At 48.9% G+C, this 25,586-nt stretch overlaps 1 protein-coding gene and 1 long non-coding RNA gene across 3 annotated transcripts in view; one reads left to right on the forward strand and one right to left on the reverse strand.

Moving 5' to 3' along the window:
• The window catches only part of LOC147110638 (carboxylesterase notum2-like), a 59,389-nt gene that overhangs the window by 14,287 nt on the left and 19,516 nt on the right, over nucleotides 1-25,586 (reverse strand). For both annotated transcript variants that reach the window (XM_086000824.1, XM_086000823.1), the window contains 3 exons: nucleotides 18,941-19,129; nucleotides 17,328-17,428; nucleotides 17,097-17,244 (listed from right to left, as the gene is read on the reverse strand). In XM_086000824.1, coding sequence (XP_085856950.1) covers nucleotides 17,097-17,244; nucleotides 17,328-17,428; nucleotides 18,941-19,129 — 438 coding nt within the window. The remainder of the gene's footprint in view (nucleotides 1-17,096; nucleotides 17,245-17,327; nucleotides 17,429-18,940; nucleotides 19,130-25,586) is intronic.
• LOC147110639 (uncharacterized) lies at nucleotides 19,372-21,502 on the forward strand. The gene is made up of 2 exons (XR_015079962.1): nucleotides 19,372-19,600; nucleotides 20,958-21,502. It is a non-coding gene; the product is annotated as an uncharacterized LOC147110639 (long non-coding RNA).

Genomic DNA, 25,586 nt, shown 5'->3' on the forward strand with positions numbered 1-25,586 from the left:
TCTAGCCATGGGAGATGGCGAAATCGGTGGGACAGTGCAAGATAGTGGGTGTAGACCCAGACAATCACCGTGGCATCCCTGTAACACAACAGACAGGCAGGCACTTCCTCACCCTTCACCCTCACTCCTTCATCTCAGGGTGCTATGCTCACCCATTCTTTCCTGCAGATCCCGCACAGCAACTGGGGAAGGGGCATGGGAACAGGCAATGAGGAAAAAGAGGAAGATGAGGATGAGGAGCAGAAGGGAAGAAAATTATTTCTGGTGTACTGTAACAAGGAGAATGATGAGGACCAGGCCACACAAGAAGTCCCAAAGCAGGACACAACCCCCTCGATGTCACCTCCTGTGTCACTTACTTTTTCACTGCCACGCACTAGCTCAGATACTTTTGGTCGGAGGAGGTAGATCGTATTAGTCAGGATGCAGCACTGGGCGATTCACAGAGCAGGAGGGAGCTGGGGGAATAGAGAGTGGATGAGGATGTGGCACCTTCTCAGTGGAAGCTCTAGAGAAGGCTGCCCTTGGCTTTTGAGTGGTGTGACCAAGATCTCATGGGTACCCACCTGAAAAGAAGGGTGTTCAAGGAAGATCACAATTATGTGCAGGCTCTGCGATCATTCTCCATGGATGTGCACTAACTGACAGGTGTGTCTCAGGAATGTGCATCCCTCGTTTACGGGAACATGATGGAAGAGTTTCTTTCATTGCAGGTATCATTACAGTGTGAGGCACCTTCACTGGAATCTGCAACAGTTACTGTTGTGTATGTACCTTTAAGGGAATAACTGGTCTCAGACTGCAGTACCGGCAGTGGCTACCCCTGTATAAAAGGCCCTAGCAGGCTTCTGTAGTTTCAGTTTCCAGGTTGTCTCCATTCAGTAAAGACTTGTTATAATCAACTCCTGCAGTCCGTGTCTCAATTATACACGGACATAACACTGGCGACGAGTAAGAAACGAACTTACCTGCAACTCGGCAGCACCTCAGACGACATTATTGAAGGTCAAAGCCAGAAGAAAGAAAAAAAATAATCCAAAGAAACTCGAGAAACGGGCGTCGACCGTGGGCAACCGCTCTCCAAATCATCGAATTGAAAAGTGCAGGAGAGACTGTCGAGAGCCAGGCTTGGTTCTCCAGTCTGTGGTTTCCCAGCTAATCGGGCTGGTGGCAGGTAGTGCACTGATCCTTCCTGGGCTGCGGCAGGTTAGAGCTCGATCGGGTGGCTCTGCAATGGGGCCGGGCAGCGAGTCGGGAAGCAAAGAGAGAGAGAGAGGGTGGAGCACACAGGGCGCGGGCGTTGCTTCGAAGCCGGGCAGCGTTCGGACCTAAGAAGAGGGAGGGAAGTGTCCCAGAGGGTCCGCTCCACGACGGGAACGGTTCTTCAATTAACGGAGCAAATATTGAAGCGCGATAGAAAAATAAAAATACCGCGGAGAGTGGCGTGGCAGCAGCGATCGGGGAGGCGCGAAGACCATAGGGCGTCGCCATTACAGGATAGTAAAATAAATATAATCGCCAGCAACAGCGTTGGCAGCAGCGGCGGGAAAGCGCGGGAGGTGCCATCTTAACTCGGCGGGGAAGAAGGAAAAGCGCGGGAGGCGCCATTTTGATCCATCGGGGATGAAGGCAAAGCGCGGGAGGCGCCATCTTAGATTTTCAAGATGCCAAAGACTGGCGATATCACTGCCTTCGATAATGCAATAGAAGACTGGACCACGTATGTGGAAAGAGTCGAGGTATATTGCGAGGCAAACGAAATAGCCGATGAGAAAAAGGCATCGGTATTGCTAAATTTAATGGGCGCAAGAACGTACGGCCTATTGCGGGACCTGATTACTCCAGCCAAACTGAAGGCGAAGAGTTTTAACAAAATTGTTGCTATCCTACAGGAACACCTAAATCCTACACCACTGCTGATAGCAGAAAGATTTAAATTCCACAGGAGAAATCAGCATAAAAATGAGAGCAATGCTGATTACCTTACGGAACTACGCAAGCAATCAAAGCACTGCCAGTTCGGAGCAGGACTGGCAGATACCTTACGGGACAAATTTGTCTGTGGACTCCTGAGTGAAGGAACCCAGAAGAGGTTACTCTCAGAGAAAGAGCTGACGCTAGATAAGGCTTTCAGCGTGGCAGTATCGTACGAAGCAGCAGCAAGGGGAGCTGCGGAAATACAACAAAAGCCACAGGAATATGGCACCCATGAAATGACATGGGGATTTGCAAAATGTTATCGCTGCGGCAGAACAAACCATGACCAGAAGGACTGCTGGTCCAAGGACAAAATATGCAGGCAATGCGGAAAGGTGGGACACATTGCACGAGTTTGCAGGTCTGGGAAGAAGACCAATGACAACAAAAAGGCTACTAAGGAACCGTACAGGAAAGTACAAAAGATGATGGACAGTAGTTCCGAAGACCAGATGAGCGATAGTGAATCCGGGAACAAGAGACTAAGCTGTCTCAAACTTCACAACGTAATCGCAAAAGAGGATCACTGAACCATTTGGGTCACCCTCACGATAGCAGGGTCCCAAGTCAAAATGGAATTGGATACAGGATCAGCTTTAACCGTCATGAATCGACGAGACTACGAGCGGCTATTCTCACACATACCCTTGAGAGAGACATCCATTGTCTTGAGGACGGATACGGGGCAAAAAGTATACCCCAGAGGAAAAATAAGGGTGCCTGTCGAATACAACGGAAAGAAAATATGGAAATTGTATCTCTACATTCTGCAAGATGGTGGACCACCGTTATTGGGACGTGAATGGATCAGAAAGATAAGTTTAGACTGGCACTCCATTCAGGCACTGACGGTGGCTGGTAAAAAGGATGACAACATCACTCCTGGACGATTGTCAACAATCTTAGCTGACGCCAAAGAGGTATTTCAACAAGAACTGGGCATTCTTAAAGGCGTAACCGCCGCGATAAAAATAGAGGAGAATGCAATTCCCAAGTTTTTCAAAGCAAGACCGGTACCATATGCAATTCGCCCAGCCGTCGAGGCAGAGCTGGAGAATCAGGAGAATGCAGGCGTGTTATCTAAGGTAGACTGGAGCGAGTGGGCGACACCCATCATTCCTGTCATGAAGAAAACGTTAAACAATAAGTCTGAGGAGCCAAGGAAGGTTCGCATCTGTGGGGACTTCAAGGTGACGGTGAACCCAGTCCTTCACACAGTACAATATCCTCTTCCAAGGATAGAAGATATCTTCGCCTCACTATCTGGAGGGAAGCGTTTCACAAAAATTGACCTAGCACAAGCATATTTGCAGATGGAGGTTGAAGAATCCTCTAGGAAGTATCTCACGATAAACACTCACAAAGGTCTTTACCAGTATAATCGACTGGTATTCGGAGTAGCATCAGCTCCGGCGACATGGCAAAGAGCGATGGAACAAGTCCTGCAAGGGATTCCGGTGACTCAGTGTTACTTGGACGACATCCTAGTGACAGGTGAAGATGACAGTGAACACCTTGCCAACCTAGAGCAGGTGCTCACTAGACTACGTGAACATGGGCTACGAGCCAATCGCCCTAAGTGCGAGTTTTTTAAGAAACAGATATCGTATTGTGGCCACGTGATTGATGAAGAGGGGTTGCATAAGTCCCCTGACAAAATTGAAGCGGTAGTTAAGGCTCCAGCGCCTGAAAATGTGTCGCAACTGAGGTCATTCCTCGGATTGGTGAATTACTACCATAAGTTTTTGCCGAATTTGTCCACAATTCTGCATCCACTGAACGCCCTACTACGAACGGGAGTAGCATGGAAATGGAGCGATGAATGTAAGCGGGCCTTTCAGAAGAGTAAGGACCTAATCACTTCAAGAGAAGTATTGGCTCACTACAACCCATCACTACCGATAAGACTGACGTGTGATGCGTCTCCCTACGGCATTGGGGCGGTACTGTCACATAAATTCCTTGATGGTTTGGAGAGGCCGATAGCTTTTGCGTCACGCTCGTTAACTTCAGCTGAGCGTAACTACGCCCAGATTGACAGAGAGGCCCTCAGCCTGGTGTGGGGGGTGAAGAAGTTCAATCACTATCTGCACGGTCAGAAATTTACTCTACTAACTGATCATCAACCTCTCGTCTCCATTTTCAACCCTCAGACGGGCGTACCGATAATGACGGCACAACGGCTACAGAGGTGGTCCCTTTTCCTAGGGGCACACCAATATGACATCGAGTACAAAGGAACTAAACAGCATAGGAATGCTGATGGATTGTCGCGCCGACCGTTGCCGACGGTGGAAGAAGAACTGGCAGTGGATCCAGTGGAGTTATTCCACTCAACTATAGTCGAATGTCTCCCGGTGACGAATGCAAACATAGAAAAGGAAACATGAAATGACCCGACACTCTCCTGGGTCTATGAGTTAACGGTGAAGGGATGGCCAGCACATGGCGAACCACTGCTGCCAGCATTCTCGCCGAGAAGAGAACAGCTGTCAATGTGCAAAGGAACCTTGATGTGTGGATCCAGAGTAGTAATTCCACCCAAATTGAAGGATAGAGTGCTCAATGAGCTTCATGAGGGTCATCTGGGAGGGGTAAAAATGAAGAACTTAGCCAGAGCGTTTGTGTGGTGGCCAGGAATCGATAGAGAAATCGAAGAGATGACCAAGAGCTGTACAGGATGCCAGAAGGTCCAAAACGCCCCACCACAAGCCCCTCTACATCCATGGGAGTGGCCCTCATCTCCATGGCAAAGGGTGCACATTGATTTTGCTGGTCCCTTTATGGACTCAATGTTTTTAATTGCGGTGGATGCACATTCAAATTGGCCAGAGGTAATAAAAATGTCCTCAACCACCACAGAAAAAACTATCACAGTCTTACGAACCATATTCACCAGGAATGGGCTGCCTGAACAGATTTTCTCTGACAATGGACCACAGTTTGTGTCTGAAGAGTTCCGGAGGTTCTTAAAGAACAATGGTGTTAAGCATTACACATCCACCCCATATCATCCAGCCACCAATGGATTGGCCGAGAGGTTTGTTCAAACATTCAAGAAGGCTATCAAGGCAATGTGTAATGAAGACATACCCCTACAACACAAGGTGGATAACTTCTTGTTTGCCTACCGGAATGCGACACATGCGGTTACCAACCAAACTCCAGCCATGATGTTCTTCAATCGAAGACTACGATGCCACTTGGATTTGGTTAAGCCAAACGTCAGAAGAGATGTGGAGAACAGGCAGTTTCAGAATATGAATGAAAGGCCGACCAGGAGTTTTAAGATAGGTCAACCAGTTTTGGCCCGGGACTACCGCACAGAGAAATGGCAGCCAGGAACAATCTGTACACGGCAAGGACCTCTAATGTATACCGTGGACGTTGGAGAGAGCATTGTAAGACGCCATTGTGGTGTATGTAACCTGTTCCACCTTAAGAGAACTACTTTAAGAGATGTACTACTTTCTCTTGGCTGCTGTATACTGTAATACCGGTGGTGACCACACCGGTATATAAGTGTTGTGTAAGGATTTGCTGGGCAGTTCAGCCCTGACCTCCGAATAGTAAAGACCTGTTAAAAGTTATTCTTGTTGTCTGTGTCCAGTGATTGATCGTAAACATAACTGGGACACACAGACTCAACAGTGGCGACGAGTCCGATCTTACCCTGCGGCAATTTTACATCCAAGGTAGCTTCGTCCTCAAAACGGGCGTCGAGAAGAGGCATCCGCCCTCATCATCCTGCTGAGCACCATCGCACGGGAGGCATCGAGAACCCGGGTTAAAAAGAAAAAGAATTCTGACCACGAAGCCCTCCATCAGCGACAGGCAGTGATCATCCCTTCTACCACGGTGGTGGGTAAGCCGATCAGTGACACGAGCAGAAAGTCGGCCGCGTTGACTGTGGAGTGGGGGAGGGAAAACGGAGGAATAAGGGCGGAGAGCTCGACCACGGCCGGTAGAAAGGGCCGGGCTGCAATCGAGGCCGAGAGGCGCAGCGACTGGGGCAGCTTAAGGCTCGAGAGCCGCGGAGAACTCAAACGCAGCCAGTGTACAGGACCGGGCTGCAAGCGGGGCTGCGAGGCAAAGCAGCGTCGGGGAGTGAGAACCGCTGGGGAGGCGAGAACGGCAGCAGCAAGGCAATCGCCATTGCAGCCAGCGGGGGAAGAAGGCAAACGCGGGAATCCGCCATTGTAGTCGGCGGGGGAAGAAGACGAGCGCGGGAAAGACCGCCAAGCGCGGGAAGCCGCCATTTTAGTAGGCAGGGGAAGAAGACAAGCGCGGGAAGCCACCATTTTGAGAAAAAGAAAAATTTAAAAACTTGCAAGGATGCCTAAACATGGGAGCATTAATACCTTTGATAGTGATATCGAAGATTGGACCACGTATGTAGAACGCATGGAAGTTTATTGTAAAGCAAATAAGGTACCAGATGATGAGAAAGCACTAACCTTATTAAGCTCAATGGGTGCAAAGACATACGGGCTATTGAAGCACCTTCTATCACCAAATAAACCAGCGGATCAGACTTTCGCGAATATTGTTACTGTCCTGAAAAATCATTTAAACCCCACGCCGCTGATGATAGCGGAACGATTTAAATTTTACAGGAGAACGCAGTTGAAAGACGAAAGCAACGCTGAATTTTTAATTGAACTACGTAAGCTATCGAAGTACTGTCAGTTTGGAACAGGACTAGCAGATGCGCTGAGAGATAAATTTGTGTGTGGATTGTTAAAAGAAGGAACACAAAAGCGACTGCTTGAGGAGAATGATCTTACGCTTGATAAAGCTGTCACTATTGCAGCATCGCAAGAAGCCGCAGCGAGAGGCACTGCAGAAATGCAGCTACGGTCACCGGAACTCTGCACCAATCAAATGGTCTTGAGTACAGTAAAATGTTATCGTTGTGGAAAGACAACGCACGATCAGAACCAGTGCTGGTTCAAAAATCAGGAATGCAGAAAATGTGGCAGGCTTGGTCACATAGCTAAAGTATGCCGGTCAGGAAAGAAGACCAGCAACAAAAAGTCACCGCAGGAAAAGTACAGAAAGGTACACAAGGTGACAGAGAACAGTTCGAACGAACAGAAGTCAGATTCAGACTCCAGCAGTAATGAACTGGGTAGTCTAAGAGTACACAATGTTGGTAAGGAAGCAGACCTCCAAACAATTTGGGTCACACTTCAGATAGCGGGAGTCCAAGTGAAGATGGAATTGGATACTGGATCGGCATTGACGGTCATGAATAAGAAAGATTACAAAAGGTTATTCCCACATATTCCCCTACGGGATACGGAGATTGTATTGAAAACATACACAGGGCAAAGAGTATACCCCATCGGGAAGATAGAGGTAAAGGTGGTCCACAAGGGCAAAGAAAGCCGAGGAATGGACTTATATGTGCTACCTGAGGGAGGTCCACCACTACTGGGACGGGAGTGGATTAGGAAAATAAATATGGACTGGCATTCCTTAAAAGCACTAACGGTAGATTCCGGTACAAAAGATGTCAAACCTAAACGATTGTCCAGAATATTGGACGATGCTAAAGAGGTGTTCCAACAGGGACTGGGAACACTGAGAGGGATTACGGCAAACATCAAGGTTGAAGAACATGCAAACCCGAAATTTTTCAAAGCCAGACCGGTACCTTATGCAATACGACCTGCTGTGGAAGCTGAGCTGGAAGGGCTAGAAAGTTCAGGAGTACTGTCTAAGGTAGACTGGAGTGAGTGGGCCACGCCCATTGTCCCCATCATGAAGCGTTCATCGAGCAACAAGCCGGGGGAACCGGGGAAGGTTCGCATCTGTGGAGATTTCAAGATCACTGTTAATCCGGTGCTTCACACGGTGCAGTATCCGCTTCCGCGGATTGAGGATATCTTCGCTTCGTTGTCTGGCGGGAAACACTTCACCAAGATAGACCTGGCGCAGGCGTACTTACAGATGGAAGTTGAGGAAGAGTCACGCCAGTATCTCACGATCAACACGCACAGAGGCTTGTACCGGTATAATAGACTGGTTTTTGGAGTGGCATCGGCTCCAGCAATTTGGCAGAGGGCCATGGAGCAAGTATTACAGGGAATTCCAGGTACACAATGTTACCTGGACGATATTCTGATTACAGGAGATGATGACGAGGAACACCTTGCAAACTTGGAACTGGTGCTCACCAGATTGAAAGAATATGGTCTTCGAGTTAATCGCCAGAAATTTGAATTCTTTCAGAAGCGGATCTCGTACTGTGGTCATGTCATTGACCAGGAGGGGCTTCATAAGTCTCCTGACAAGATCGAAGCTGTTTGAAGGCTCCCGCTCCGGATAATGGCCTAGAAATTCAGTATAGCCACTTTTGGGGCGGTAAAGTCGGGCGGCCGCTAAAGTTTGCGCCCGGCGCAAAGTGGAGGCCACTTCGCCGATATTCAGTAGCTTTGGCCAAGGAGTTTGCTCGAGCGCTAAAACTGGCGATGCACGGCTATCTTTAGGCGCTAAGCCGGCGGTGCAGAGTGATACCGCCGAAGCCGGGCGCAGCGCAGGTGCGGTCATTTCTTGATTGACAGCAGACACCCTGGCGCCGGCCAGCTCTTAAAGGGGGAAGGGTCGACTTGGTCTGCTGCCACGCCCTGGACACTGCAGCCCTCCAGCTAGGCCTAAACACTGCTGCTGGAGAGAAATAGCGCCAGGAAGGATGCAGAGGGCCCGTGAGCGAGCGCAGCGCTTCTCTGCCCATGATTTAAAGGTGCTGGTTAGGGCTTTGGAGAGGAGACGCCATATCTTGTTCCCGGACAGTGGCAAGAAGCCTGCCACCAGGGTGTACAGGAAAGCCTGGAGGGATGTCGCCCAGAGGGTCACAGCCACCTGCGATGTCCCCAGGACTGGTGTCCAATGCCGGAAAAAGTTTAACGACCTCACTCGGATTGTCAGGGTGAGTACCCTTTCCAGTGTCCTCCTCATCCTTGCATGTGCACCTCACATTATGGGCAAAGGGACCTCAAAGCCCTAATGGCCAGCCCTCATCCAGCAGCTATGGCACTGGCATGAACATCAATTGCACTTTCTGCACTTTACACACTGGCCAAGCTATTCGACCATGGGAGGCAGTGCATACAGCAACAGGGCACCACACTGGCCAAGCTATTCGACCATGGGATGCAGTGCATACAGCAACAGGGCACCACACTGGCCAAGCTATTCGACCATGGGAGGCAGTGCATACAGCAACAGGGCACCACACTGGCCAAGCTATTCGACCATGGGAGGCAGTGCATACAGCAACAGGGCACCACACTGGCCAAGCTATTCGACCATGGGAGGCAGTGCATACAGCAACAGGGCGCCACACTGGCTAAGCTATTCGACCATGGGAGGCAGTGCATACAACAACAGGGCACCACACTGGCCAAGCTATTCGACCATGGGAGGCAGTGCACACAACAACAGGGCACCACACTGTACTTAGAGGCCGTCCTTTCTCTTGCAGGCCAAGCTGGCCCAGAATCTGAGGAGCCGGACTGACACCGGGGGAGGCCGTCCCCAGTTCCAGCAGCTCAGTGACCTGGAGGAGCGCTTGGGTCGACTCATGGGTGGCCGGCTGATTGGCCCCGTTGCATGTGGAGATGCCGACCCTGTGCTGGGCCCCAATGGTAAGGACATCACCTTTTGGACCTCTCTCGTTCCCCTTGCGCTTCAGATCTACATCCTTTGCCCTGTCCGACCAATGCGCTGAATGCCACCACTCATGCCTCCCTCGCTGACGCCCTGTCCTCACTCTAAAGCTACTCTTGTGCCTTCCTGCTTTCAGCTGGTGAGGAGGAGGTCCCTGAAGCTGCCAGTGACAGTCCCTCGGAAGAGGAGGATGAGGAGGAGCAAGAGGAAGGCGGCCCATCGGGGGAACCCTCATCTGCGCCAGGGGATGGCAATGGAGGGGACACGTCTTCCCTGGAGGAGAGCCAGGGGGAAGTGTCGGAGGGGGGTGTAGCTCCTGTGCCCAGTGGCGTCCAGCCACACGGGAAGGGTCGGGCAGCTCGGCGGCCTTCTCCCCAGAGGGGGGAAGTGTTGCAGGGGAGTGTAGTTGCTGGGCCCAGTGGCGTCCAGCCACGCGGGAAGGGTCGGGCAGCTCGGCGGCCTTCTCCCCAGAGGGGGGAAGTGTTGCAGGGGAGTGTAGTTCCTGTGCCCAGTGGCGTCCAGCCACGCGGGAAGGGTCGGGCAGCTCGGCGGCCTTCTCCCCAGAGGGGGGAAGTGTTGCAGGGGAGTGTAGTTGCTGGGCCCAGTGGCGTCCAGCCACGCGGGAAGGGTTGGGCAGCTCGGCGGCCTTCTCCCCAGAGGGAGAGTCCGGCCTCCAGTCCGGAGACGGTCCTCGCCCAGGAGGTGCGCCTCCTCGATCAAATGTCCGCGGACTCGGATCGCCGGCACACCGAGTTCATGGGGGTTGTGGCACAGTTGCCTGAGGCCATCGAGTCCCTGGCTCATAGTGTGTCCGATTTCAGGGCCTCACAGGCCAGGGGTTTCGAGCAACTCGGGGCAGCACAGGCCAGGGGTTTCGAGCAATTCGGGGCAGCACAGGACGCGAGTCGGGCCGAATTCAGGGCAGCACAGGACGCGAGTCGGGACGACTTCAGGGCAGCACAGGCAGCGAGTGGCCAGTTGATCAGTGGTGCCGTGCAGTCACTGGCTGGTCTGATGCGGGCAGAGACCAGGGCAGTACGGGCACTCACTGCTGCCACACTCGCTGTGTCAGCCAGGCATCGCCAGGGCACCCGCCGCGCTGCAGCAGCACAGCGTTCTGGCCTTCAGCAGATTGCTGCGCTTGCTGCAGTGCCAGCCCGGCCGAGTGCCAGTGTCTCAGGCGAGCAGCGAGCACCTGGCATCAGCCAGCTTGCCCCCATTGCTGCAGCCGCCACTGCCACTCCCCCAGTGAAGCTGCCACGAGCTGCTGGAGAGACTGATGCTGCCCAGCCACAGCTGCAGCAGTCAGCAGCCGGCCCCTCGAGGGCCAGAGCTCGTCGAGGCCGACCCCCAAGGGCATCTGCCGTCACACCATGTGCCCCTCAGGAGCCTTCCCCCAGCCTTGCAGCACCCACAGGGCCCAGGTTGAGGCGGAGCAGCAGGTCGGCCAGGGGCTGGAAAAGGCTGGACAAGGACTCGCCCTCTCGGCACACAAAGCAGAGGGTGTTGCCAAATGTTTTTTTATATGGGGGTGGTTGTGTTGTCTATGGGGGTGGTTGTTTTGGTAAGGCCGAGGATGAAGGCCATTTGGATGGAAAAGTTTTGTTATTCCTCCCCAGGTTGTGGGAGTGAGTCATGTGTTTGACTGTTTTTTGGGGGTGTTGTCTGTTTTTGGGTTTCATGTGGGAAGGGCCCTGAGTTTGTTCAATAAAGCTTTTTCTTTATTCAGCTTGTCCATGTTTGATGTTTGAAGTGGTTGTTGCGTTAACCGGCTGAGGGCTTGCGGAGCGGCTGCATTCATGTCCCTTCATTGCCACAAGCCATTCCCTGACAGGGGGCCTAGAAGTGTCGTTCAATAAGCCGCCGACGGACGGCCCTTGGATCTTGTGGCTCCCTCCTGGGCTGGTACTCCTCCTCCTCCTCCTCCTCCTCCTCCTCATGGTCCTCCTGCTCCTCCACCTGAGGTGGTGGTCCAACGTGAGGCGGCAGTGCCTGAGTCCTGCGGATAGCCAGGTTGTGCAGCATGCAGCAAACGACGACGAACTGGGAGACTCTATCCGGCGAATACTGCAGAGATCCGCCGGAGCGATCCAGGCAGCGGAACCGTTGCTTGAGGATGCCAATCGTTTGCTCTATGATGTTCCTTGTGGCTTGATGGCTTTCGTTGTATGCCTCCTCAGCAGGGGTCCTGGGCGCGCGGAGCGGGGTCATGAGCCATGTACACAAAGGATAGCCTTTGTCCCCGATAAGCCATCCTCTTGGGGGAGGCTGTGCCTGGAACATGTCTGCCACAGTCGTCTGGCGCAGGATAAATGCATCGTGGCTGCTGCCTGGAAGCGGGCATTGACAGCTAGGATGCGCTGCCTGTTGTCACACACCAGCTGTACATTGAGGGAATGGTAGCCCTTCTGGTTGCGGTAATCCTCGGCATTGTCGATAGGTGCCCGCAAAGCCACATGCGTGCAGTCAATGGCGCCCTGCACCATGGGGAAGTCCGCGATCCTCGCAAATCCGACTGCACGCTGCTCCTGCCTCTCCAGGGTCATGGGGAAGGAGATGAATTGGTGTCTCCTTGTGAAAAGGGCATCGGTGACCTGCCGGATGCAGCGATGCACGGCGAACTGGGATATGTTAGCTATGTCCCCAGCAGCGGCTTGGAAGGAGCCGCTTGCATAAAAGTTCAGAGCCACCGTGACCTTCACTTCCACCGACAGAGACGTCCTGCACATCAGCTGTGGACGCAGATCTCTGTGAAGCAGCTGGCAGATCTCTGCAACCACCTCCCTTCTGAAGCGCAGCCTCTTAACACACTGCGCGGCAGTCATGGTGAGATAGGACACCTGCTGGCGGTATTCCCTGAGTGGGTAAGGCCTACGTTGCCGACGCCTGATGCCCCCTCTGCATCTAGGCATGGCTGCCCCTCTCACACAGCGTCTGCGAGCCCTTCGCACATAATGCTGGAACTGAGGGTTGGCACCCCATGCAGCCCCCATAATATACTGGCAAACAATGAAATCACAATGAGGCAAATTTCCAAGCTCTGGCCAGAAGCCAAAAATACCTCTCCTATGTTGGGCCAAATCAGTAAGGTCTCTTCCTTGGTCTCTGTCCAGAAATCCGTTGCACAAAAGTCATTGCAGCAAAATGGCTGGCCTTTATAGTTCAGTGTAAGTGCCCTTTAATTAGTGCTCCCCGAGGCCCGCAGGGCCTCTGCTGCGTTCCACTTCACAGTTCTTAGCACCGCCACGCCCACATTGGGCGGGCGCGACTGAAGTTCCAGTTTGGGGCGCACAAAGGGCGTTGCACGACGAAATGACGTCATAAGCTGCGCGCGCAGCTGATCGCGCACAAACACTTTGCGCCGGCGCTAAATGTCTACTGAAGTTGGGCGTAGGCGCAGATCGCGCTGCGCCCGGCCGCTAAGTGCCTAGCGCTCGAAGTCTACTCCTCTTAAGGCGCTAACGGCTGGCGCACGCAACTGAATTTCTAGGCCACTGTATCCCAATTGAGGTCGTTTCTAGGGTTGATTAACTATTACCATAAGTTTCTGCCAAATTTATCCATGGTGCTGCACCTGCTGAATGCTCTTTTGCAGAAGGGAGTACCATGGAAGTGGAGCGAGGACTGTAAGAGGGCCTTTCGCGAAAGCAAGGCATTGATCACCTCAGAGGAAGTGTTGGCTCACTTCAACCCAACGCTGTTTATTCGTTTGGCTTGTGATGCTTCTCCATATGGTATTGGGGCAGTACTCTCACACAAGTTGCCAAATGGCCAGGAGAGGCCAGTTGCGTTCGCATCCAGATCATTGACCTCCGCTGAGCGCAACTATGCTCAGATACATAGGGAGGCTCTCAGCCTTGTGTGGGGAGTAAAGAAGTTTAATCATTACCTGCAGGGCCAAAAGTTTACGCTTCTGACAGACCACCAGCCGTTGGTATCCATTTTTAACCCTAAGAAGGGTGTTTCGGTGATGACAGCACAGAGACTCCAGAGATGGTCCCTTTTCCTAGGGGCACATCAATATCAGATAGAATTCAAAGGTACAAAGCAGCATGGTAATGCTGATGGGCTGTCGCGCCTGCCACTACCTACAGAGGAGGAGGCACCGACGGTTGACCCTGTTGAGTTATTTCACTCGACCATCATCGAATGTTTACCAGTCACCAATGCAAGTATTGAAAGAGAAACCAGGAACAACCCGACACTGTCCAGGGTCTACGAAGTGACAGTGAAGGGATGGCCAGTACATGGTGATCCACTGTTACCGGCATTCTCAGCAAGACGAGAACAGCTGTCCGTCTGTCAAGGAACATTGATGTATGGAACAAGGGTGATTATTCCTCCTAAGTTAAGAGAGAGAGTTCTAAAGGAACTGCATGAAGGTCATCTGGGGGGAGTCAAGATGAAAAGCCTTGCTAGGGCTTATGTGTGGTGGCCGGGTATCGACCAACAGATAGAGGAGCTGACGAAAAGCTGCTCAGGGTGCCAAAAAGTGCAAAATGCACCTCCGATTGCACCGCTGCATCCATGGGAATGGCCTTCAACCCCATGGCAATGTGTACATATTGACTTTGCTGGTCCTTTCATGGACTCCATGTTTTTAATTGCGGTGGACGCACATTCTAAATGGCCAGAAGTGATTAAGATGACTACCACTACCTCGGAAAAGACGATCGCGGTGTTAAGAACGATATTTGCAAGAAATGGATTGCCAGAACAAATATGTTCAGACAACGGACCGCAGTTCGTGTCAGAAGAATTCCAGAGATTCATGAAGAAGAATGGGGTGAAACATTATATCTCTGCCCCATATCATCCGGCTACAAACGGGTTGGCCGAGAGATTTGTACAAACGTTCAAAAAAGCGATAAAGGCCATGAGCGAAGATCAGATTCCACTACAACACAAGGTGGACAAATTCCTACTGGCATATCGAAACACCACCCATGCAGTGACAAACCAAAGTCCTGCCATGATGTTCTATAACAGGAGGTTGCAGTCCAGGTTGGACTTGTTAAAACCAAATGTGCGGAGGGAAGTTGAAAACAAACAGTTCCAGCATATAAATAACAAGACCACTCGGAGTTTCGAAATAGGACAACCAGTGTTAGCCCGGGATTATAAAAATGAGAAATGGCAATCTGGAACAATTCGGGCCAGACAAGGACCCCTGATGTACACGCTAGATGTTGGTGAAAATGTAATACGGCGTCATGCTGACCAACTGGTAGAATCGAGAACAAGGGTCGAACCCATGGTTACGGCAGAGACAACCGTGGAAGAAGTTAGTGAACCTGAAGCATCTACCTCAGAAGTGAATGTACCTGATGATGATGTCCAATCCATAAGAGACCAACTAGATGAGTCACCCCAACAACGAGAATCAGAGACCCCTGAAAGGCGTTATCCAACTCGAATCAGGAGACCTCCTCAGAGACTGAATCTTTGAACTGTTTTGCATGAAGTTGTATATATGTTATTATGTTATGTTAAATGGGGATATAACTGTTAAGCTAAAAAGGGAGGATTGTGGTGTATGTAACCTGTTCCACCTTAAGAGGACTACTTTAAGAGATGTACTACTTTCTCTTGGCTGCTGTATACTGTAATACCGGTGGTGACCACACCGGTATATAAGTGTTGTGTAAGGATTTGCTGGGCAGTTCAGCCCTGACCTCCGAATAGTAAAGACCTGTTAAAAGTTATTCTTGTTGTCTGTGTCCAGTGATTGATCCTAAACATAACTGGGACACACAGACTCAACAGCCATGCTGACCAGATTCTAGAGTCACGGGAAAACGTCAACTCCACACCACGATCTGATACACCTGGCGATGAAACCGAAGTACCAATTGCATCTACCGCAGAATCGGTGATATTGGAAGCAGACGAACCAAACAACGACATTGATCCCGACTCAACCTTGCCAGAAGAACCTGATATCCCAAAGAGGCGTTGTCCAGACAGAATCAGGAAGCCTCCTCAAAGACTGAACTTATAATTGCTTAACTTCAACCAATGTATCTAGCAACCGTAATTGTAATTGTAATTAGTTATTATTTAGTTGTTAAATGAATGTTATGTACTGTTCATCTAAAAGGGGAGGAATTGTTGTGTATGTACCTTTAAGGGAATAACTGGTCTCAGACTGCAGTACCGGCAGTGACCACCCCTGTATAAAAGGCCCTAGCAGGCTTCTGTAGTTTCAGTTTCCAGGTTGTCTCCATTCAGTAAAGACTTGTTATAATCAACTCCTGCAGTCCGTATCTCAATTATACACGGACATAATAGTTACCAACCTGGAAGCCTTCTAGTCACTTAACTATCTTCCTTGAAGAGTTCAGGAAGGACAGAATTCTTCAGGATAAAGGCATCATAGCAACACCCAGCAAATCTGGCATTGACATGGAGGATTCTTTGCATCTGGTCACACTCAACCAGGATAGTCAGTGAGTGGCAGCACTTTCTATTGAGGGGATTTACTGTAGGAGCTGAGAATGCTATGTGTTTTCCATCTATTGCTCTTTGGGGAAGCCAGCACAGTGATGAAACTGGACGGCCCTATCATGCTGCTGCCTTACCGTCATGCCAAACTGGATGAATTCCCCAACTCCCCTGAACAATTTTCAGTTATCTGATCAATGCGTCACAAGACAGCACCCTGTGCTATGCTGCGTAGCTCTCCCTGGCTGCTTGAAATGAGCCTGTGGTATACAAGTTGAGTGCTGGGGTAACGTTCACAGCTACAAGCAGAGCTGTCCAGGCAGATGGCCCTGGCTGCAGGTCTACATGCAGAAGCTGGCACAGTTCTCCAACAGCCTCTTTGATGACGTGCGCTCTTCTCACACAGAGGTCTTCAGTGAGATCTTCCTAACATCTGTGTGGCTTGTGAATTCTTTGGGGGCAGATAATATCTTGTAGGGTCTTGCTCCTCAAGCACTGCCTCGATCCCCTTTCCTCCATCCTGTACTGCTCCTCCTCCATTAAAATAAAGAACGGGGGACACCCTTTGGCATCCTATGACTTTAACTGAGAACCTCTTACTACGTTTGGGGGGAAGTAGCTCACAGGCTTTCAGGTTATCATGGTGCACTGGGGACTGAAGTCACTTGATTATGCCATACCTATTCAGGTCTTCCTCACTATCATTTATTATAATGAGCTTCCATGGTGCATGCATTGCAGGAAGGCCCCAAGCCTGATTGTCATTACGCTGTGCAAACCCCGCGTAAAAGCATTCCACCCCAATTTGTGAACCTCAAGATATTAAAGTGCCATTCCAACATCAGCCATGTGTGAGAAATGTTGTGGAAAATTGGGGCCATATATTGTTCAGTTTGTTCTCAAAATAATGCAGATTAGATATTCTGTAGCTCTTATTCTACTGAGTTTATACGTTTGCAATATTTTAAAATCATAGCATTATATTTTGCTACTTTACTTACGATACATCACGCAGTGAATTTCTGAGGTCTCGGCCCAGATTCTGGATATAGTTCCATTGGTTTTCCGTAAGAGAGTGACTTCCTAGTTGAATATTTTCCATTTTCAACTGCTCCTCATCAAACAGCCACTGCACCACAAACACTGGGGCTGAAACAGAACTGCACAAGTTATATTGACTCCCCTATCCATACAGAAATCCATAAATATATTACGTTCAAAGTTCAACTTACATTTTAAGGACGAATACATCCTGTAGCCAAAGAAACACTGCCATTCATCTCCCCGTCTGAACTGCTGTCTGCATCTTTCAGGAATAACGCCATTCCACAACCTGCACAGAATTCTCTCGTTAGCTCATTGTAAAGCTACTTCAGAACAATTGTTGCTGTTTTGCATCATAAGGGCACATAAAGCTAAAAGAAACATTTTTAACCTCACTAAAAATAACGCTTTCCTAAACACAAACAACTAATATTTAATTTGTTTTTTGATTTTGGTCATAAAACTAAAATCCCACAACATTTCTGATGTTGAAATTTTGAGAAAAGTGAAATAAAGAATTTTTGGGGGTGAATTTACTCGGCGCTTCTGCCGCTCCATCGTAACATCGGCGGAAGTCCGGCGCAAACCACTGTTTGTGCGGGTTATGGCGCCGGAGCAGGAGAAGCTCCGAGGAAATTCAAACCCGACAGCTTAGGCTCAATTTGTACTGCAAACTTTGGAAACTCATACTGGCAATAGATGACCTCCCAGCGGAGGGAAGGCCCACACCTTAGGGCTTTTCTGAGTTATACTGCCACTTTTACATTGGTGTGCAGCCTGGCAACATAAATACAGCCTTAATTCAACCAAAGGGACGACTGTGCATACAAGGTAAAAGTTAACTCATATCTGATCTCAGTATATATATGTTGTATTTACCAGAGATGGTATTTGACAGTAGGTTAGACTGCTGGTATATGGTATGCAAAAATATGGTATTCATAAAAACGTCAACTGAAAGCTGAAAATGTTACTGTAGTTATAGTTGTGGTTTTCTTATTGAATACATTTGAATCATTCCCATATTTCAGGAGAGTTCAAATTAACAAACTGGCCTACAAATTGGATCGTGCCTGAATCGGGGCGTGATCTGGGTGCGGCACACACCTGAAGAGGCCGGTGGCAGGACCATGGGAGATTGCTCCGGCGGCCTCAGGTGTTTATTACCGGTGAACTGCAAGCACTAGTCGCAGCCTCAAAGGCAGCTCGCTGGTCCCAGGAGACACCAAGATCGGCCAGCTTGGACGCCAACCGAGGTCATAAGGAGAGTCTGGAAGGGGGGAGGGGGCGAGTGGTGGCCTGCAGTGGCCCGTGGATTTAATGTGGAGCCGGGGGTGAGGTGCTTCTCCTGCCGCACAAAAATAAAAAAATTCCTGCACATCAGGTGGGCCCTGATCGTCAATGGGTTGGCCGAAGGGCCCCCACCCACCTTGATTTTAAACTGCTGGCTGCCTGTTTGTCAGGCACAAAATGGGAGTCGAATTTTTCCCCCTCTTTGTTTTGGGTGCTAGGAAGGGAAAATAGTAATTTTAGCCAGGACAATATTCAGTCCATAAATAGACCAATATCAGAATTTTGCAACACTACATTGTACACATGTGGACTTTTCTGTTTACAAATTCTGATTCTTCATGAAGTTACTGTTATTCAAGCAACTGCATGCTCTATTATAAAGTTAAAATAACACACCATAGTAAATATTTGTTTACATATTTAACAATACATTTCTCTCCCCCCCCCCCACTTAAATTGTTAATGAATTTTGAAAGACAATTAAAATACTTGTAATTTGTTGGTTTACCTGAGTCCTTTTTTAATGACATAGTTTGGACTACAGGAAGTTACATCTGAGCATTCAGTCTGCCGTGGCTGTTTATTGTCCAGGAACCAGCCAGAGTCCACCAAGCCTCGGACCTGAACATCAGCACCCAGCTGTGCGAGAAGATTAGCCACCCGCTCGATGTTCAGCAATACCCCAGTTCCACCAGCACTGCAACCAGATTACATACTTTAGAGCTGGAAAATCCTCAAGAACATTTATGATCATTTCTAACAGGTGTCATCTCTTGTCAATATAACTTTTGTTTGTTAGATCTAGAACTTTTTTTAACGTACTTTTATTCTTGTTGCAAATACATTAAAAATGCTCAGCAACCCATCCTGTGAAGGATCCTCTGTAATAATTGTATCAGGTGAGCAAACTGGAGTCATGAACCCAGCCTTGGCTTCAACTAGCATTTACATTGGTTCCAAAGTTCAAAGCTTAGAGCCACCAACATCACTCCAAATCTGTAAAATGTGATCTTCACGTTTCACTTCACTTCAAATTCAAAGCCTCAAAGTGAATTTACATCGGTTTAAAAAGCCGCAGGTTGCAGCCCTAGAGGCAAAGGGAGTTTATGCGTTCGTGGATTTCCAGAAGATATTCGATAAGGTGCCACATAAAAGGTTACTGCACAAGGTAAGAGCTCACGGAGTTGGGGGTAATATATTAGCATGGATAGAGAATTGGCTAACTAACAGAAAGCAGAGAGTCGGGATAAATGGGTCATTTTCTGGTTGGCAAACAGTAACTAGTGGGTGTACGGATAACCGTAGCTGTCGTAAAGACAGCAGGGTTTGATTGACAGCTGGTTGACGGCTGATGTCATATCCGGGGGCGGGATCCGACGCCATCTTGGCCATGCTTGAAGTACTGTACTACGAGACACAGAGTCAGGACTGAATAAATGGCACTCCACTACAACTGCTTGGGAGACTCGTAATTACGTTATTAAGATAACATTACAGTGGGGTGCCACAAGGATCAGTGCTGGGGCCCCAACTATTTACAATTTACATTAATGACTTGGATGAAGGGATCAAGTGTAATGTAGCCAAGTTTGCAGATGATACAAAGATGGGTGAGAAAGCAAGTTGTGCAGAGGACTCAAAGAATTTGCAAAGGGATATAGACAGGCTAGGTGAGTGGGCAAACATTTGGCAAATGGAGTATAATGTGGGAAAGTACGAGGTTATCCACTTTGGCAGGAAAAATAAAAAAGCAAACTATTATTTAAATGGAGAGAGAATACAAAATGCTACACTTCAGAGGGACCTGGGGTTCTTGTACATGAAACACAAAAAGTTAGCATGCAGGTACAGCAAGTAATCAAAAATGCAAATTGAATGTTGGCCTTTATTTCAAGGGGGTTGGAGTATAAAAGCAGGGAAGTCCTGCTACAACTGTACAAGGTATTGGTGAGACCACACCTTGAGCACTGCGTACAGTTTTGGTCTCCTTATTTAAGGAAGGATATACTTGCATTGGAGGCAGTTCAGAGATGATTCACTAGGTTAATTCCAGAGATGAGGGGTTTGACTTATGATGAAAGGTTGAGCAGGTTGGGTCTATACTCAATGGAATTTAGAAGAATGAGAGGTGATCTTATTGAAACATATAAGATACTGAGGGGGCTCAACAGGGTAGATGCAGAGAGGATGTTTCCCCTCATGGGGAAATCTAGAACTCGGGGGCACAGTCTCAGAATAAAGGGTCGCCCTTTTAGAACTGAGATGAGGAGGAACTTCTTCTCTCAGAGGGTCGTAAATTTGTGGAATTCTCTGCCCCAGAGAGCTGTGGAGGCTGGGTCATTAAATACATTTAAGGCGGAGATAGAAACATTTTTGCAAGATAAGGGAGTGAAGGGTTATGGGGAGTGGGCGGGGAAGTGGCTTTGAGCCCAAGATCAGCCATGATCTTATTGAATGGCAGAGCAGGCTCGAGGGGCCAAGTGGCCTATTCCTGCTCCTATTTCTTATGTTCTTATGTGTTTCAGGCGTCTTTGAAGTTGCGTATTAAAGCTAAACAAGCCAGTTTGTGGGATGTTGTGGCCCACGCTGAGACGATGAGGAGAGATTTGACTCATCCCCAGGCTCATTATCCAAGATGGTGCCTATTTGTTTTCAGAAGAGCAAGGAATGGTCTCTCGAGCTGTACAGCAAGGGGGGAGGAACGTCAGCCGGTCTACTGGCAAATCACTGAGGGGGAAGAAGTTAGAGGGAGCACCTTCCTCTTACAGGAAACACAGACACAAGGAAAAATGAGAAACCTGAACAATCCAGCATTAGAACAAGAAACTGCAAGGTGTGGGCCCTGGGCCTGAAGCTGGCGACTGGGATGCAAAAGGTTATATTTTGCAGTTAGAAATTGTCTTAAAGGAAAAATAATGTCAAAAACAAATGAATTAGCCCACAAAAGGGACAGAGTGCATGTTTTATCATTTTTCAAGAATGGAAAATTGAGTTAAATAAGTGAGGTTTCTTTACAATTGTTACTCTGTGCATTTACTTGCTATTTGTAAAATAAAGCAGTTTAACAATTTGTGCTTGGCCTCATCTCGTTAATGATACCCGTCTGTTGAACGATTGGAGAAGTGGATGTAAGGGCTTGGGCAAAGGACACGGGGTGTAAAATTCAACTTCAGTAGTGGCACAAATAGTAATGCCAACTCCCGCAATTTAATCGTGAGACACGCGATTTCAAATGAAAATTCAGCCCAACTCAGTGCGTCGGCGGGAATCCTGAGCGGCAGAGCGGGGTATAAAAGTCCCCAGAGACCAGGTAAGGTCTCACAGCGTCGGCGGGAAACCTGAGCGGCAGAGCGGGGTATAAAAGTCCCCAGAGACCAGGTAAGGTCTCACAGCGTCGGCGGGAAACCTGAGCGGCAGAGCGGGGTATAAAAGTCCCCAGAGACCAGGTAAGGCCTCACAGCTTCGGCGGGAAACCTGAGCGGCAGAGCGGGGTATAAAAGTCCCCAGAGACCAGGTAAGGCCTCACAGCGTCGGCGGGAAACCTGAGCGGCAGAGCGGGGTATAAAAGTCCCCAGAGACCAGGTAAGGTCTCACAGCGTCGGCGGGAAACCTGAGCGGCAGAGCGGGGTATAAAAGTCCCCAGAGACCAGGTAAGGTCTCACAGCGTCGGCGGGAAACCTGAGCGGCAGAGCGGGGCTATAAAAGTCCCCAGAGACCAGGTAAGGCCTCACAGCGTCGGCGGGAAACCTGAGCGGCAGAGCGGGGTATAAAAGTCCTCCCCAGAGACCAGGTAAGGCCTCAGTGCATCGGCGGGAAACCTGAGCGGCAGAGCGGGGCTATAAAAGTCCCCAGAGACCAGGTAAGGTTTACCAGTCTCTGAACTCGGAGGGAAGGAGAGAGGTAAAAAGTAATCCAAGTGTGACGTCACCAGAAAGCGGGTAAGTGATTGGTTGGTGAGTATTTCTCCCTTTTAAGCTTAAATCTCTTTGGTTTATAGTTTCTAAGGTGTGATATACACCACCTAGAATCGGGGCAGAGGATATTTAAGAATAATATTAATAAATTTAATTAATTACATAGAATGGGAGATCAGGCGATGTGTTGCTGCTGCAATATGTGGGAGCTGGTGAACACCATTGATGCTCACGGTGGTCACATTTGCAGTAAGTGTTGGCTGCTCTTTACAATCTATATTAACAATTTGGAGGAGGGGACCGAGTGTAACACGTCAAAGTTTGCAGATGATACTAAGATGGGAGGGAAAGTAGTGAGTGAGGAGGACATAAAAAACCTGCAAGGGGACATAGACAGGCTAAGTAAGTGGGCAGAGATTTGGCAGATGGAATACAATACTGGAAAGTGTGAGGTTATGCACTTTGGCAGGAAAAATCGTAGAGCAAGTTATTATCTTAATGGCAAGAAACTTGAAAGTACTGAAGTACAAAGGGATCTGGGGGTCCTGGTGCACGAAACTCAAAAGGTTAGTATGCAGGTGCAGCAAGTGATTAAGAAGGCCAATGGAATGTTGGCTTTCATTGCTAGGGGGATAGAATATAAAAATAGGGAGGTATTGCTTCAGTTGTACAAGGTATTGGTGAGACCGCACCTGGAATACTGCATACAGTTTTGGTGTCCATACTTAAGAAAGGACATACTTGCTCTCGAGTCAGTACAAAGAAGGTTCACTCGATTAATCCCGGGGATGAGGGGATGGACATATGAGGAGAGGTTGAGTAGATTGGGACTCTACTCATTGGAGTTCAGAAGAATGAGAGGCGATCTTATTGAAACATATAAGATTATGAAGGGGTTGGATCGGGTGGATGCAGGGAGGATGTTCCAGATGATGGGTGAAACTAGAACTAGGGGGCATAGTCTTAGAATAAGGGGCTGCTCTTTCAAAACTGAGATGAGGAGGAACTACTTCACTCAGAGGGTGGTAGGTCCATGGAATATGCTGTCCCAAAAAGCTGTCATAGCTACATCATTACATAAATTTAAAACAGAAATAGACAGTTTCCTAGTAGAAAAGGGAATTAAGGGTTACGGGGAGCGGGCAGGAATTTGGACATGAGTCTAGGTTCGGATAGGTCATGGCCCTGTGGGTAGCGGAGCGGGCCCAGGGGCCGTGTAGCCTGATCCTGCTCCTGTTTTCGTGTGTCTAATGCTGTTAGATTCAGGAGATAGTCCTGTCATAGTGGATTGGCGGTTAGGATCAGATCAGCCATGATCTTATTGAATGGCGGAGCAGGCTCGAGGGGCCAATTGGTCTACTCCTGCTCCTATTTCTTATGTTCTTATGTTCTTATGCTCGAGGAACTCCGGCTCCGTGTTGAAGAGCTGGAGACCGAGCTTCAAACACTGAGACACATCAGGGAGGGGGAGAGTTACCTGGACTCTGTGTATCACGAGGTAGTCACACCAATTAGATTAATCAATTCAGATGTAGTCCGTGGCCAGGGTCAGGATGGTGTGACTAGAAGTGAGGCAGGTACGGGGATCCAGGAGGTAGTGTTGGAGGAGCCGCAGCCCTTGCACTTGTCCAACAGGTTCGAGGCTCTTACTCCCTGTGGGGACAGGAGCAGGGACTGCAGGGAGGATGAGCAACCTGGCCACAGCACCGTGGAGCAGGGGGCCATTCAAGTGGGGGGGAGTTAAAAGAAATGTTGTAGTGGTAGGGGATAGTATCATTAGGGGGATAGATAGAGTTCTTTGCAGCCGAGAGCGAGAGTCCCGAAGGCTGTGTTGCCTGCACGGTGCCAGGGTTAAGGACATCTCCTCTGGACTGGAGAGAAACTTGGAGTGGGAAGGGGAGGATCCAGTTGTCATGGTCCATGTTGGTACCAACGACATAGATAGGACAAGGAAGGAGGTTCTGCTGAGGGAGTTTGAGCAGCTAGGGGCCAAATTAAAAAGCAGAACCACAAGGGTAATAATCTCTGATTACCTGAGCCACGAGCGAATTTGGCTAGGACAAATAAAATTAGAGAGTTAAATGCGTGGCTCAAAGACTGGTGTGGGAGAAATGGGTTTTGCTTCCTGGGACACTGGCACCAGTACTGGGGCAGGAGGGAGCTGTTCCGTTGGGACGGGCTTCACTTGGCCAGTGCTGGGACTAGAGTCCTGGCGGATCATATAACTAGGGCTGTAGAGAGGGCTTTAAACTAACTAGTGGGGGGGAGGTTCCTAGAGAGCAAATAATAAAAATGACAACAGAGAAGGTAATAGACTTAGGTAGCAGTGGGGAAATTAAAAACCAGAGCGTGTCAGGAAGGGGCAGAAGGTATGGAGCAAAAGGTAAAGTAATAAAAAGGGCAAAAGCAGGAACTAAGTGTCACAAAACATCTTTGAAAGTTCTCTATCTGAATGCACGTAGCATTCGTAACAAAATAGATGAGTTAATGGCACAAATAACTACATATGGGTATGATCTTGTGGCCATTACAGAAACATGGCTGCAGGGTGACAATGCCTGGGAATTAAACATACCAGGTTATTTAACGATCAGGAAGGACAGGCAGGAAGGAAGGGGAGGTGGGGTGGCTATGTTAATAAAGGAAGGCATCACTGTAATACAGAGAAATGATATTGGGTCAAAAGATCAGGATAATGAAACAGTTTGGGTGGAGGTAAGGAATAATAAGGGGAAAAAAACACTAGTGGGCGTAGTCTATAGGCCTCCGAACTCTGTTGGACGGAGTATCAATCAGGAAATAGTTGAGGCTTGTAATAAGGGAACATCTATAATTATGGGGGATTTCAACTATCATATTAATTGGACAAATCAAATTGGGCAGAGCAGCCTTGAGGATGAGTTCATTGAGTGTATTAGGGATGGGTTTCTTGAGCAGTATGTAACTGAACCGACCAGGGGGCAAGCAACCTTAGATCTGGTCCTGTGTAACGAGACGGGATTAATTAAAAATGTCCTAGTAAAGGATCCCCTTGGAATGAGTGACCATAACATGGTTGAATTCCATATTCAATTAGAGGGTGAGAAGGTTGGATCTCAAACAAGCGTGCTAAGCTTGAATAAAGGAGACTATGAAGGTATGAGAGCGGAATTGAGTAGAGTGGATTGGGAAAATAGATTAAAGGGTAAGACGATACATGATCAGTGGTGTACATTCAAGGAGTTATTTTACAACTTCCAA

The sequence above is a fragment of the Somniosus microcephalus genome, chromosome 11, assembly GCF_052327205.1.
Source record: "Somniosus microcephalus isolate GS21.2 chromosome 11, FLI_Smic_1.0, whole genome shotgun sequence".
NCBI lineage: Eukaryota > Metazoa > Chordata > Chondrichthyes > Squaliformes > Somniosidae > Somniosus > Somniosus microcephalus.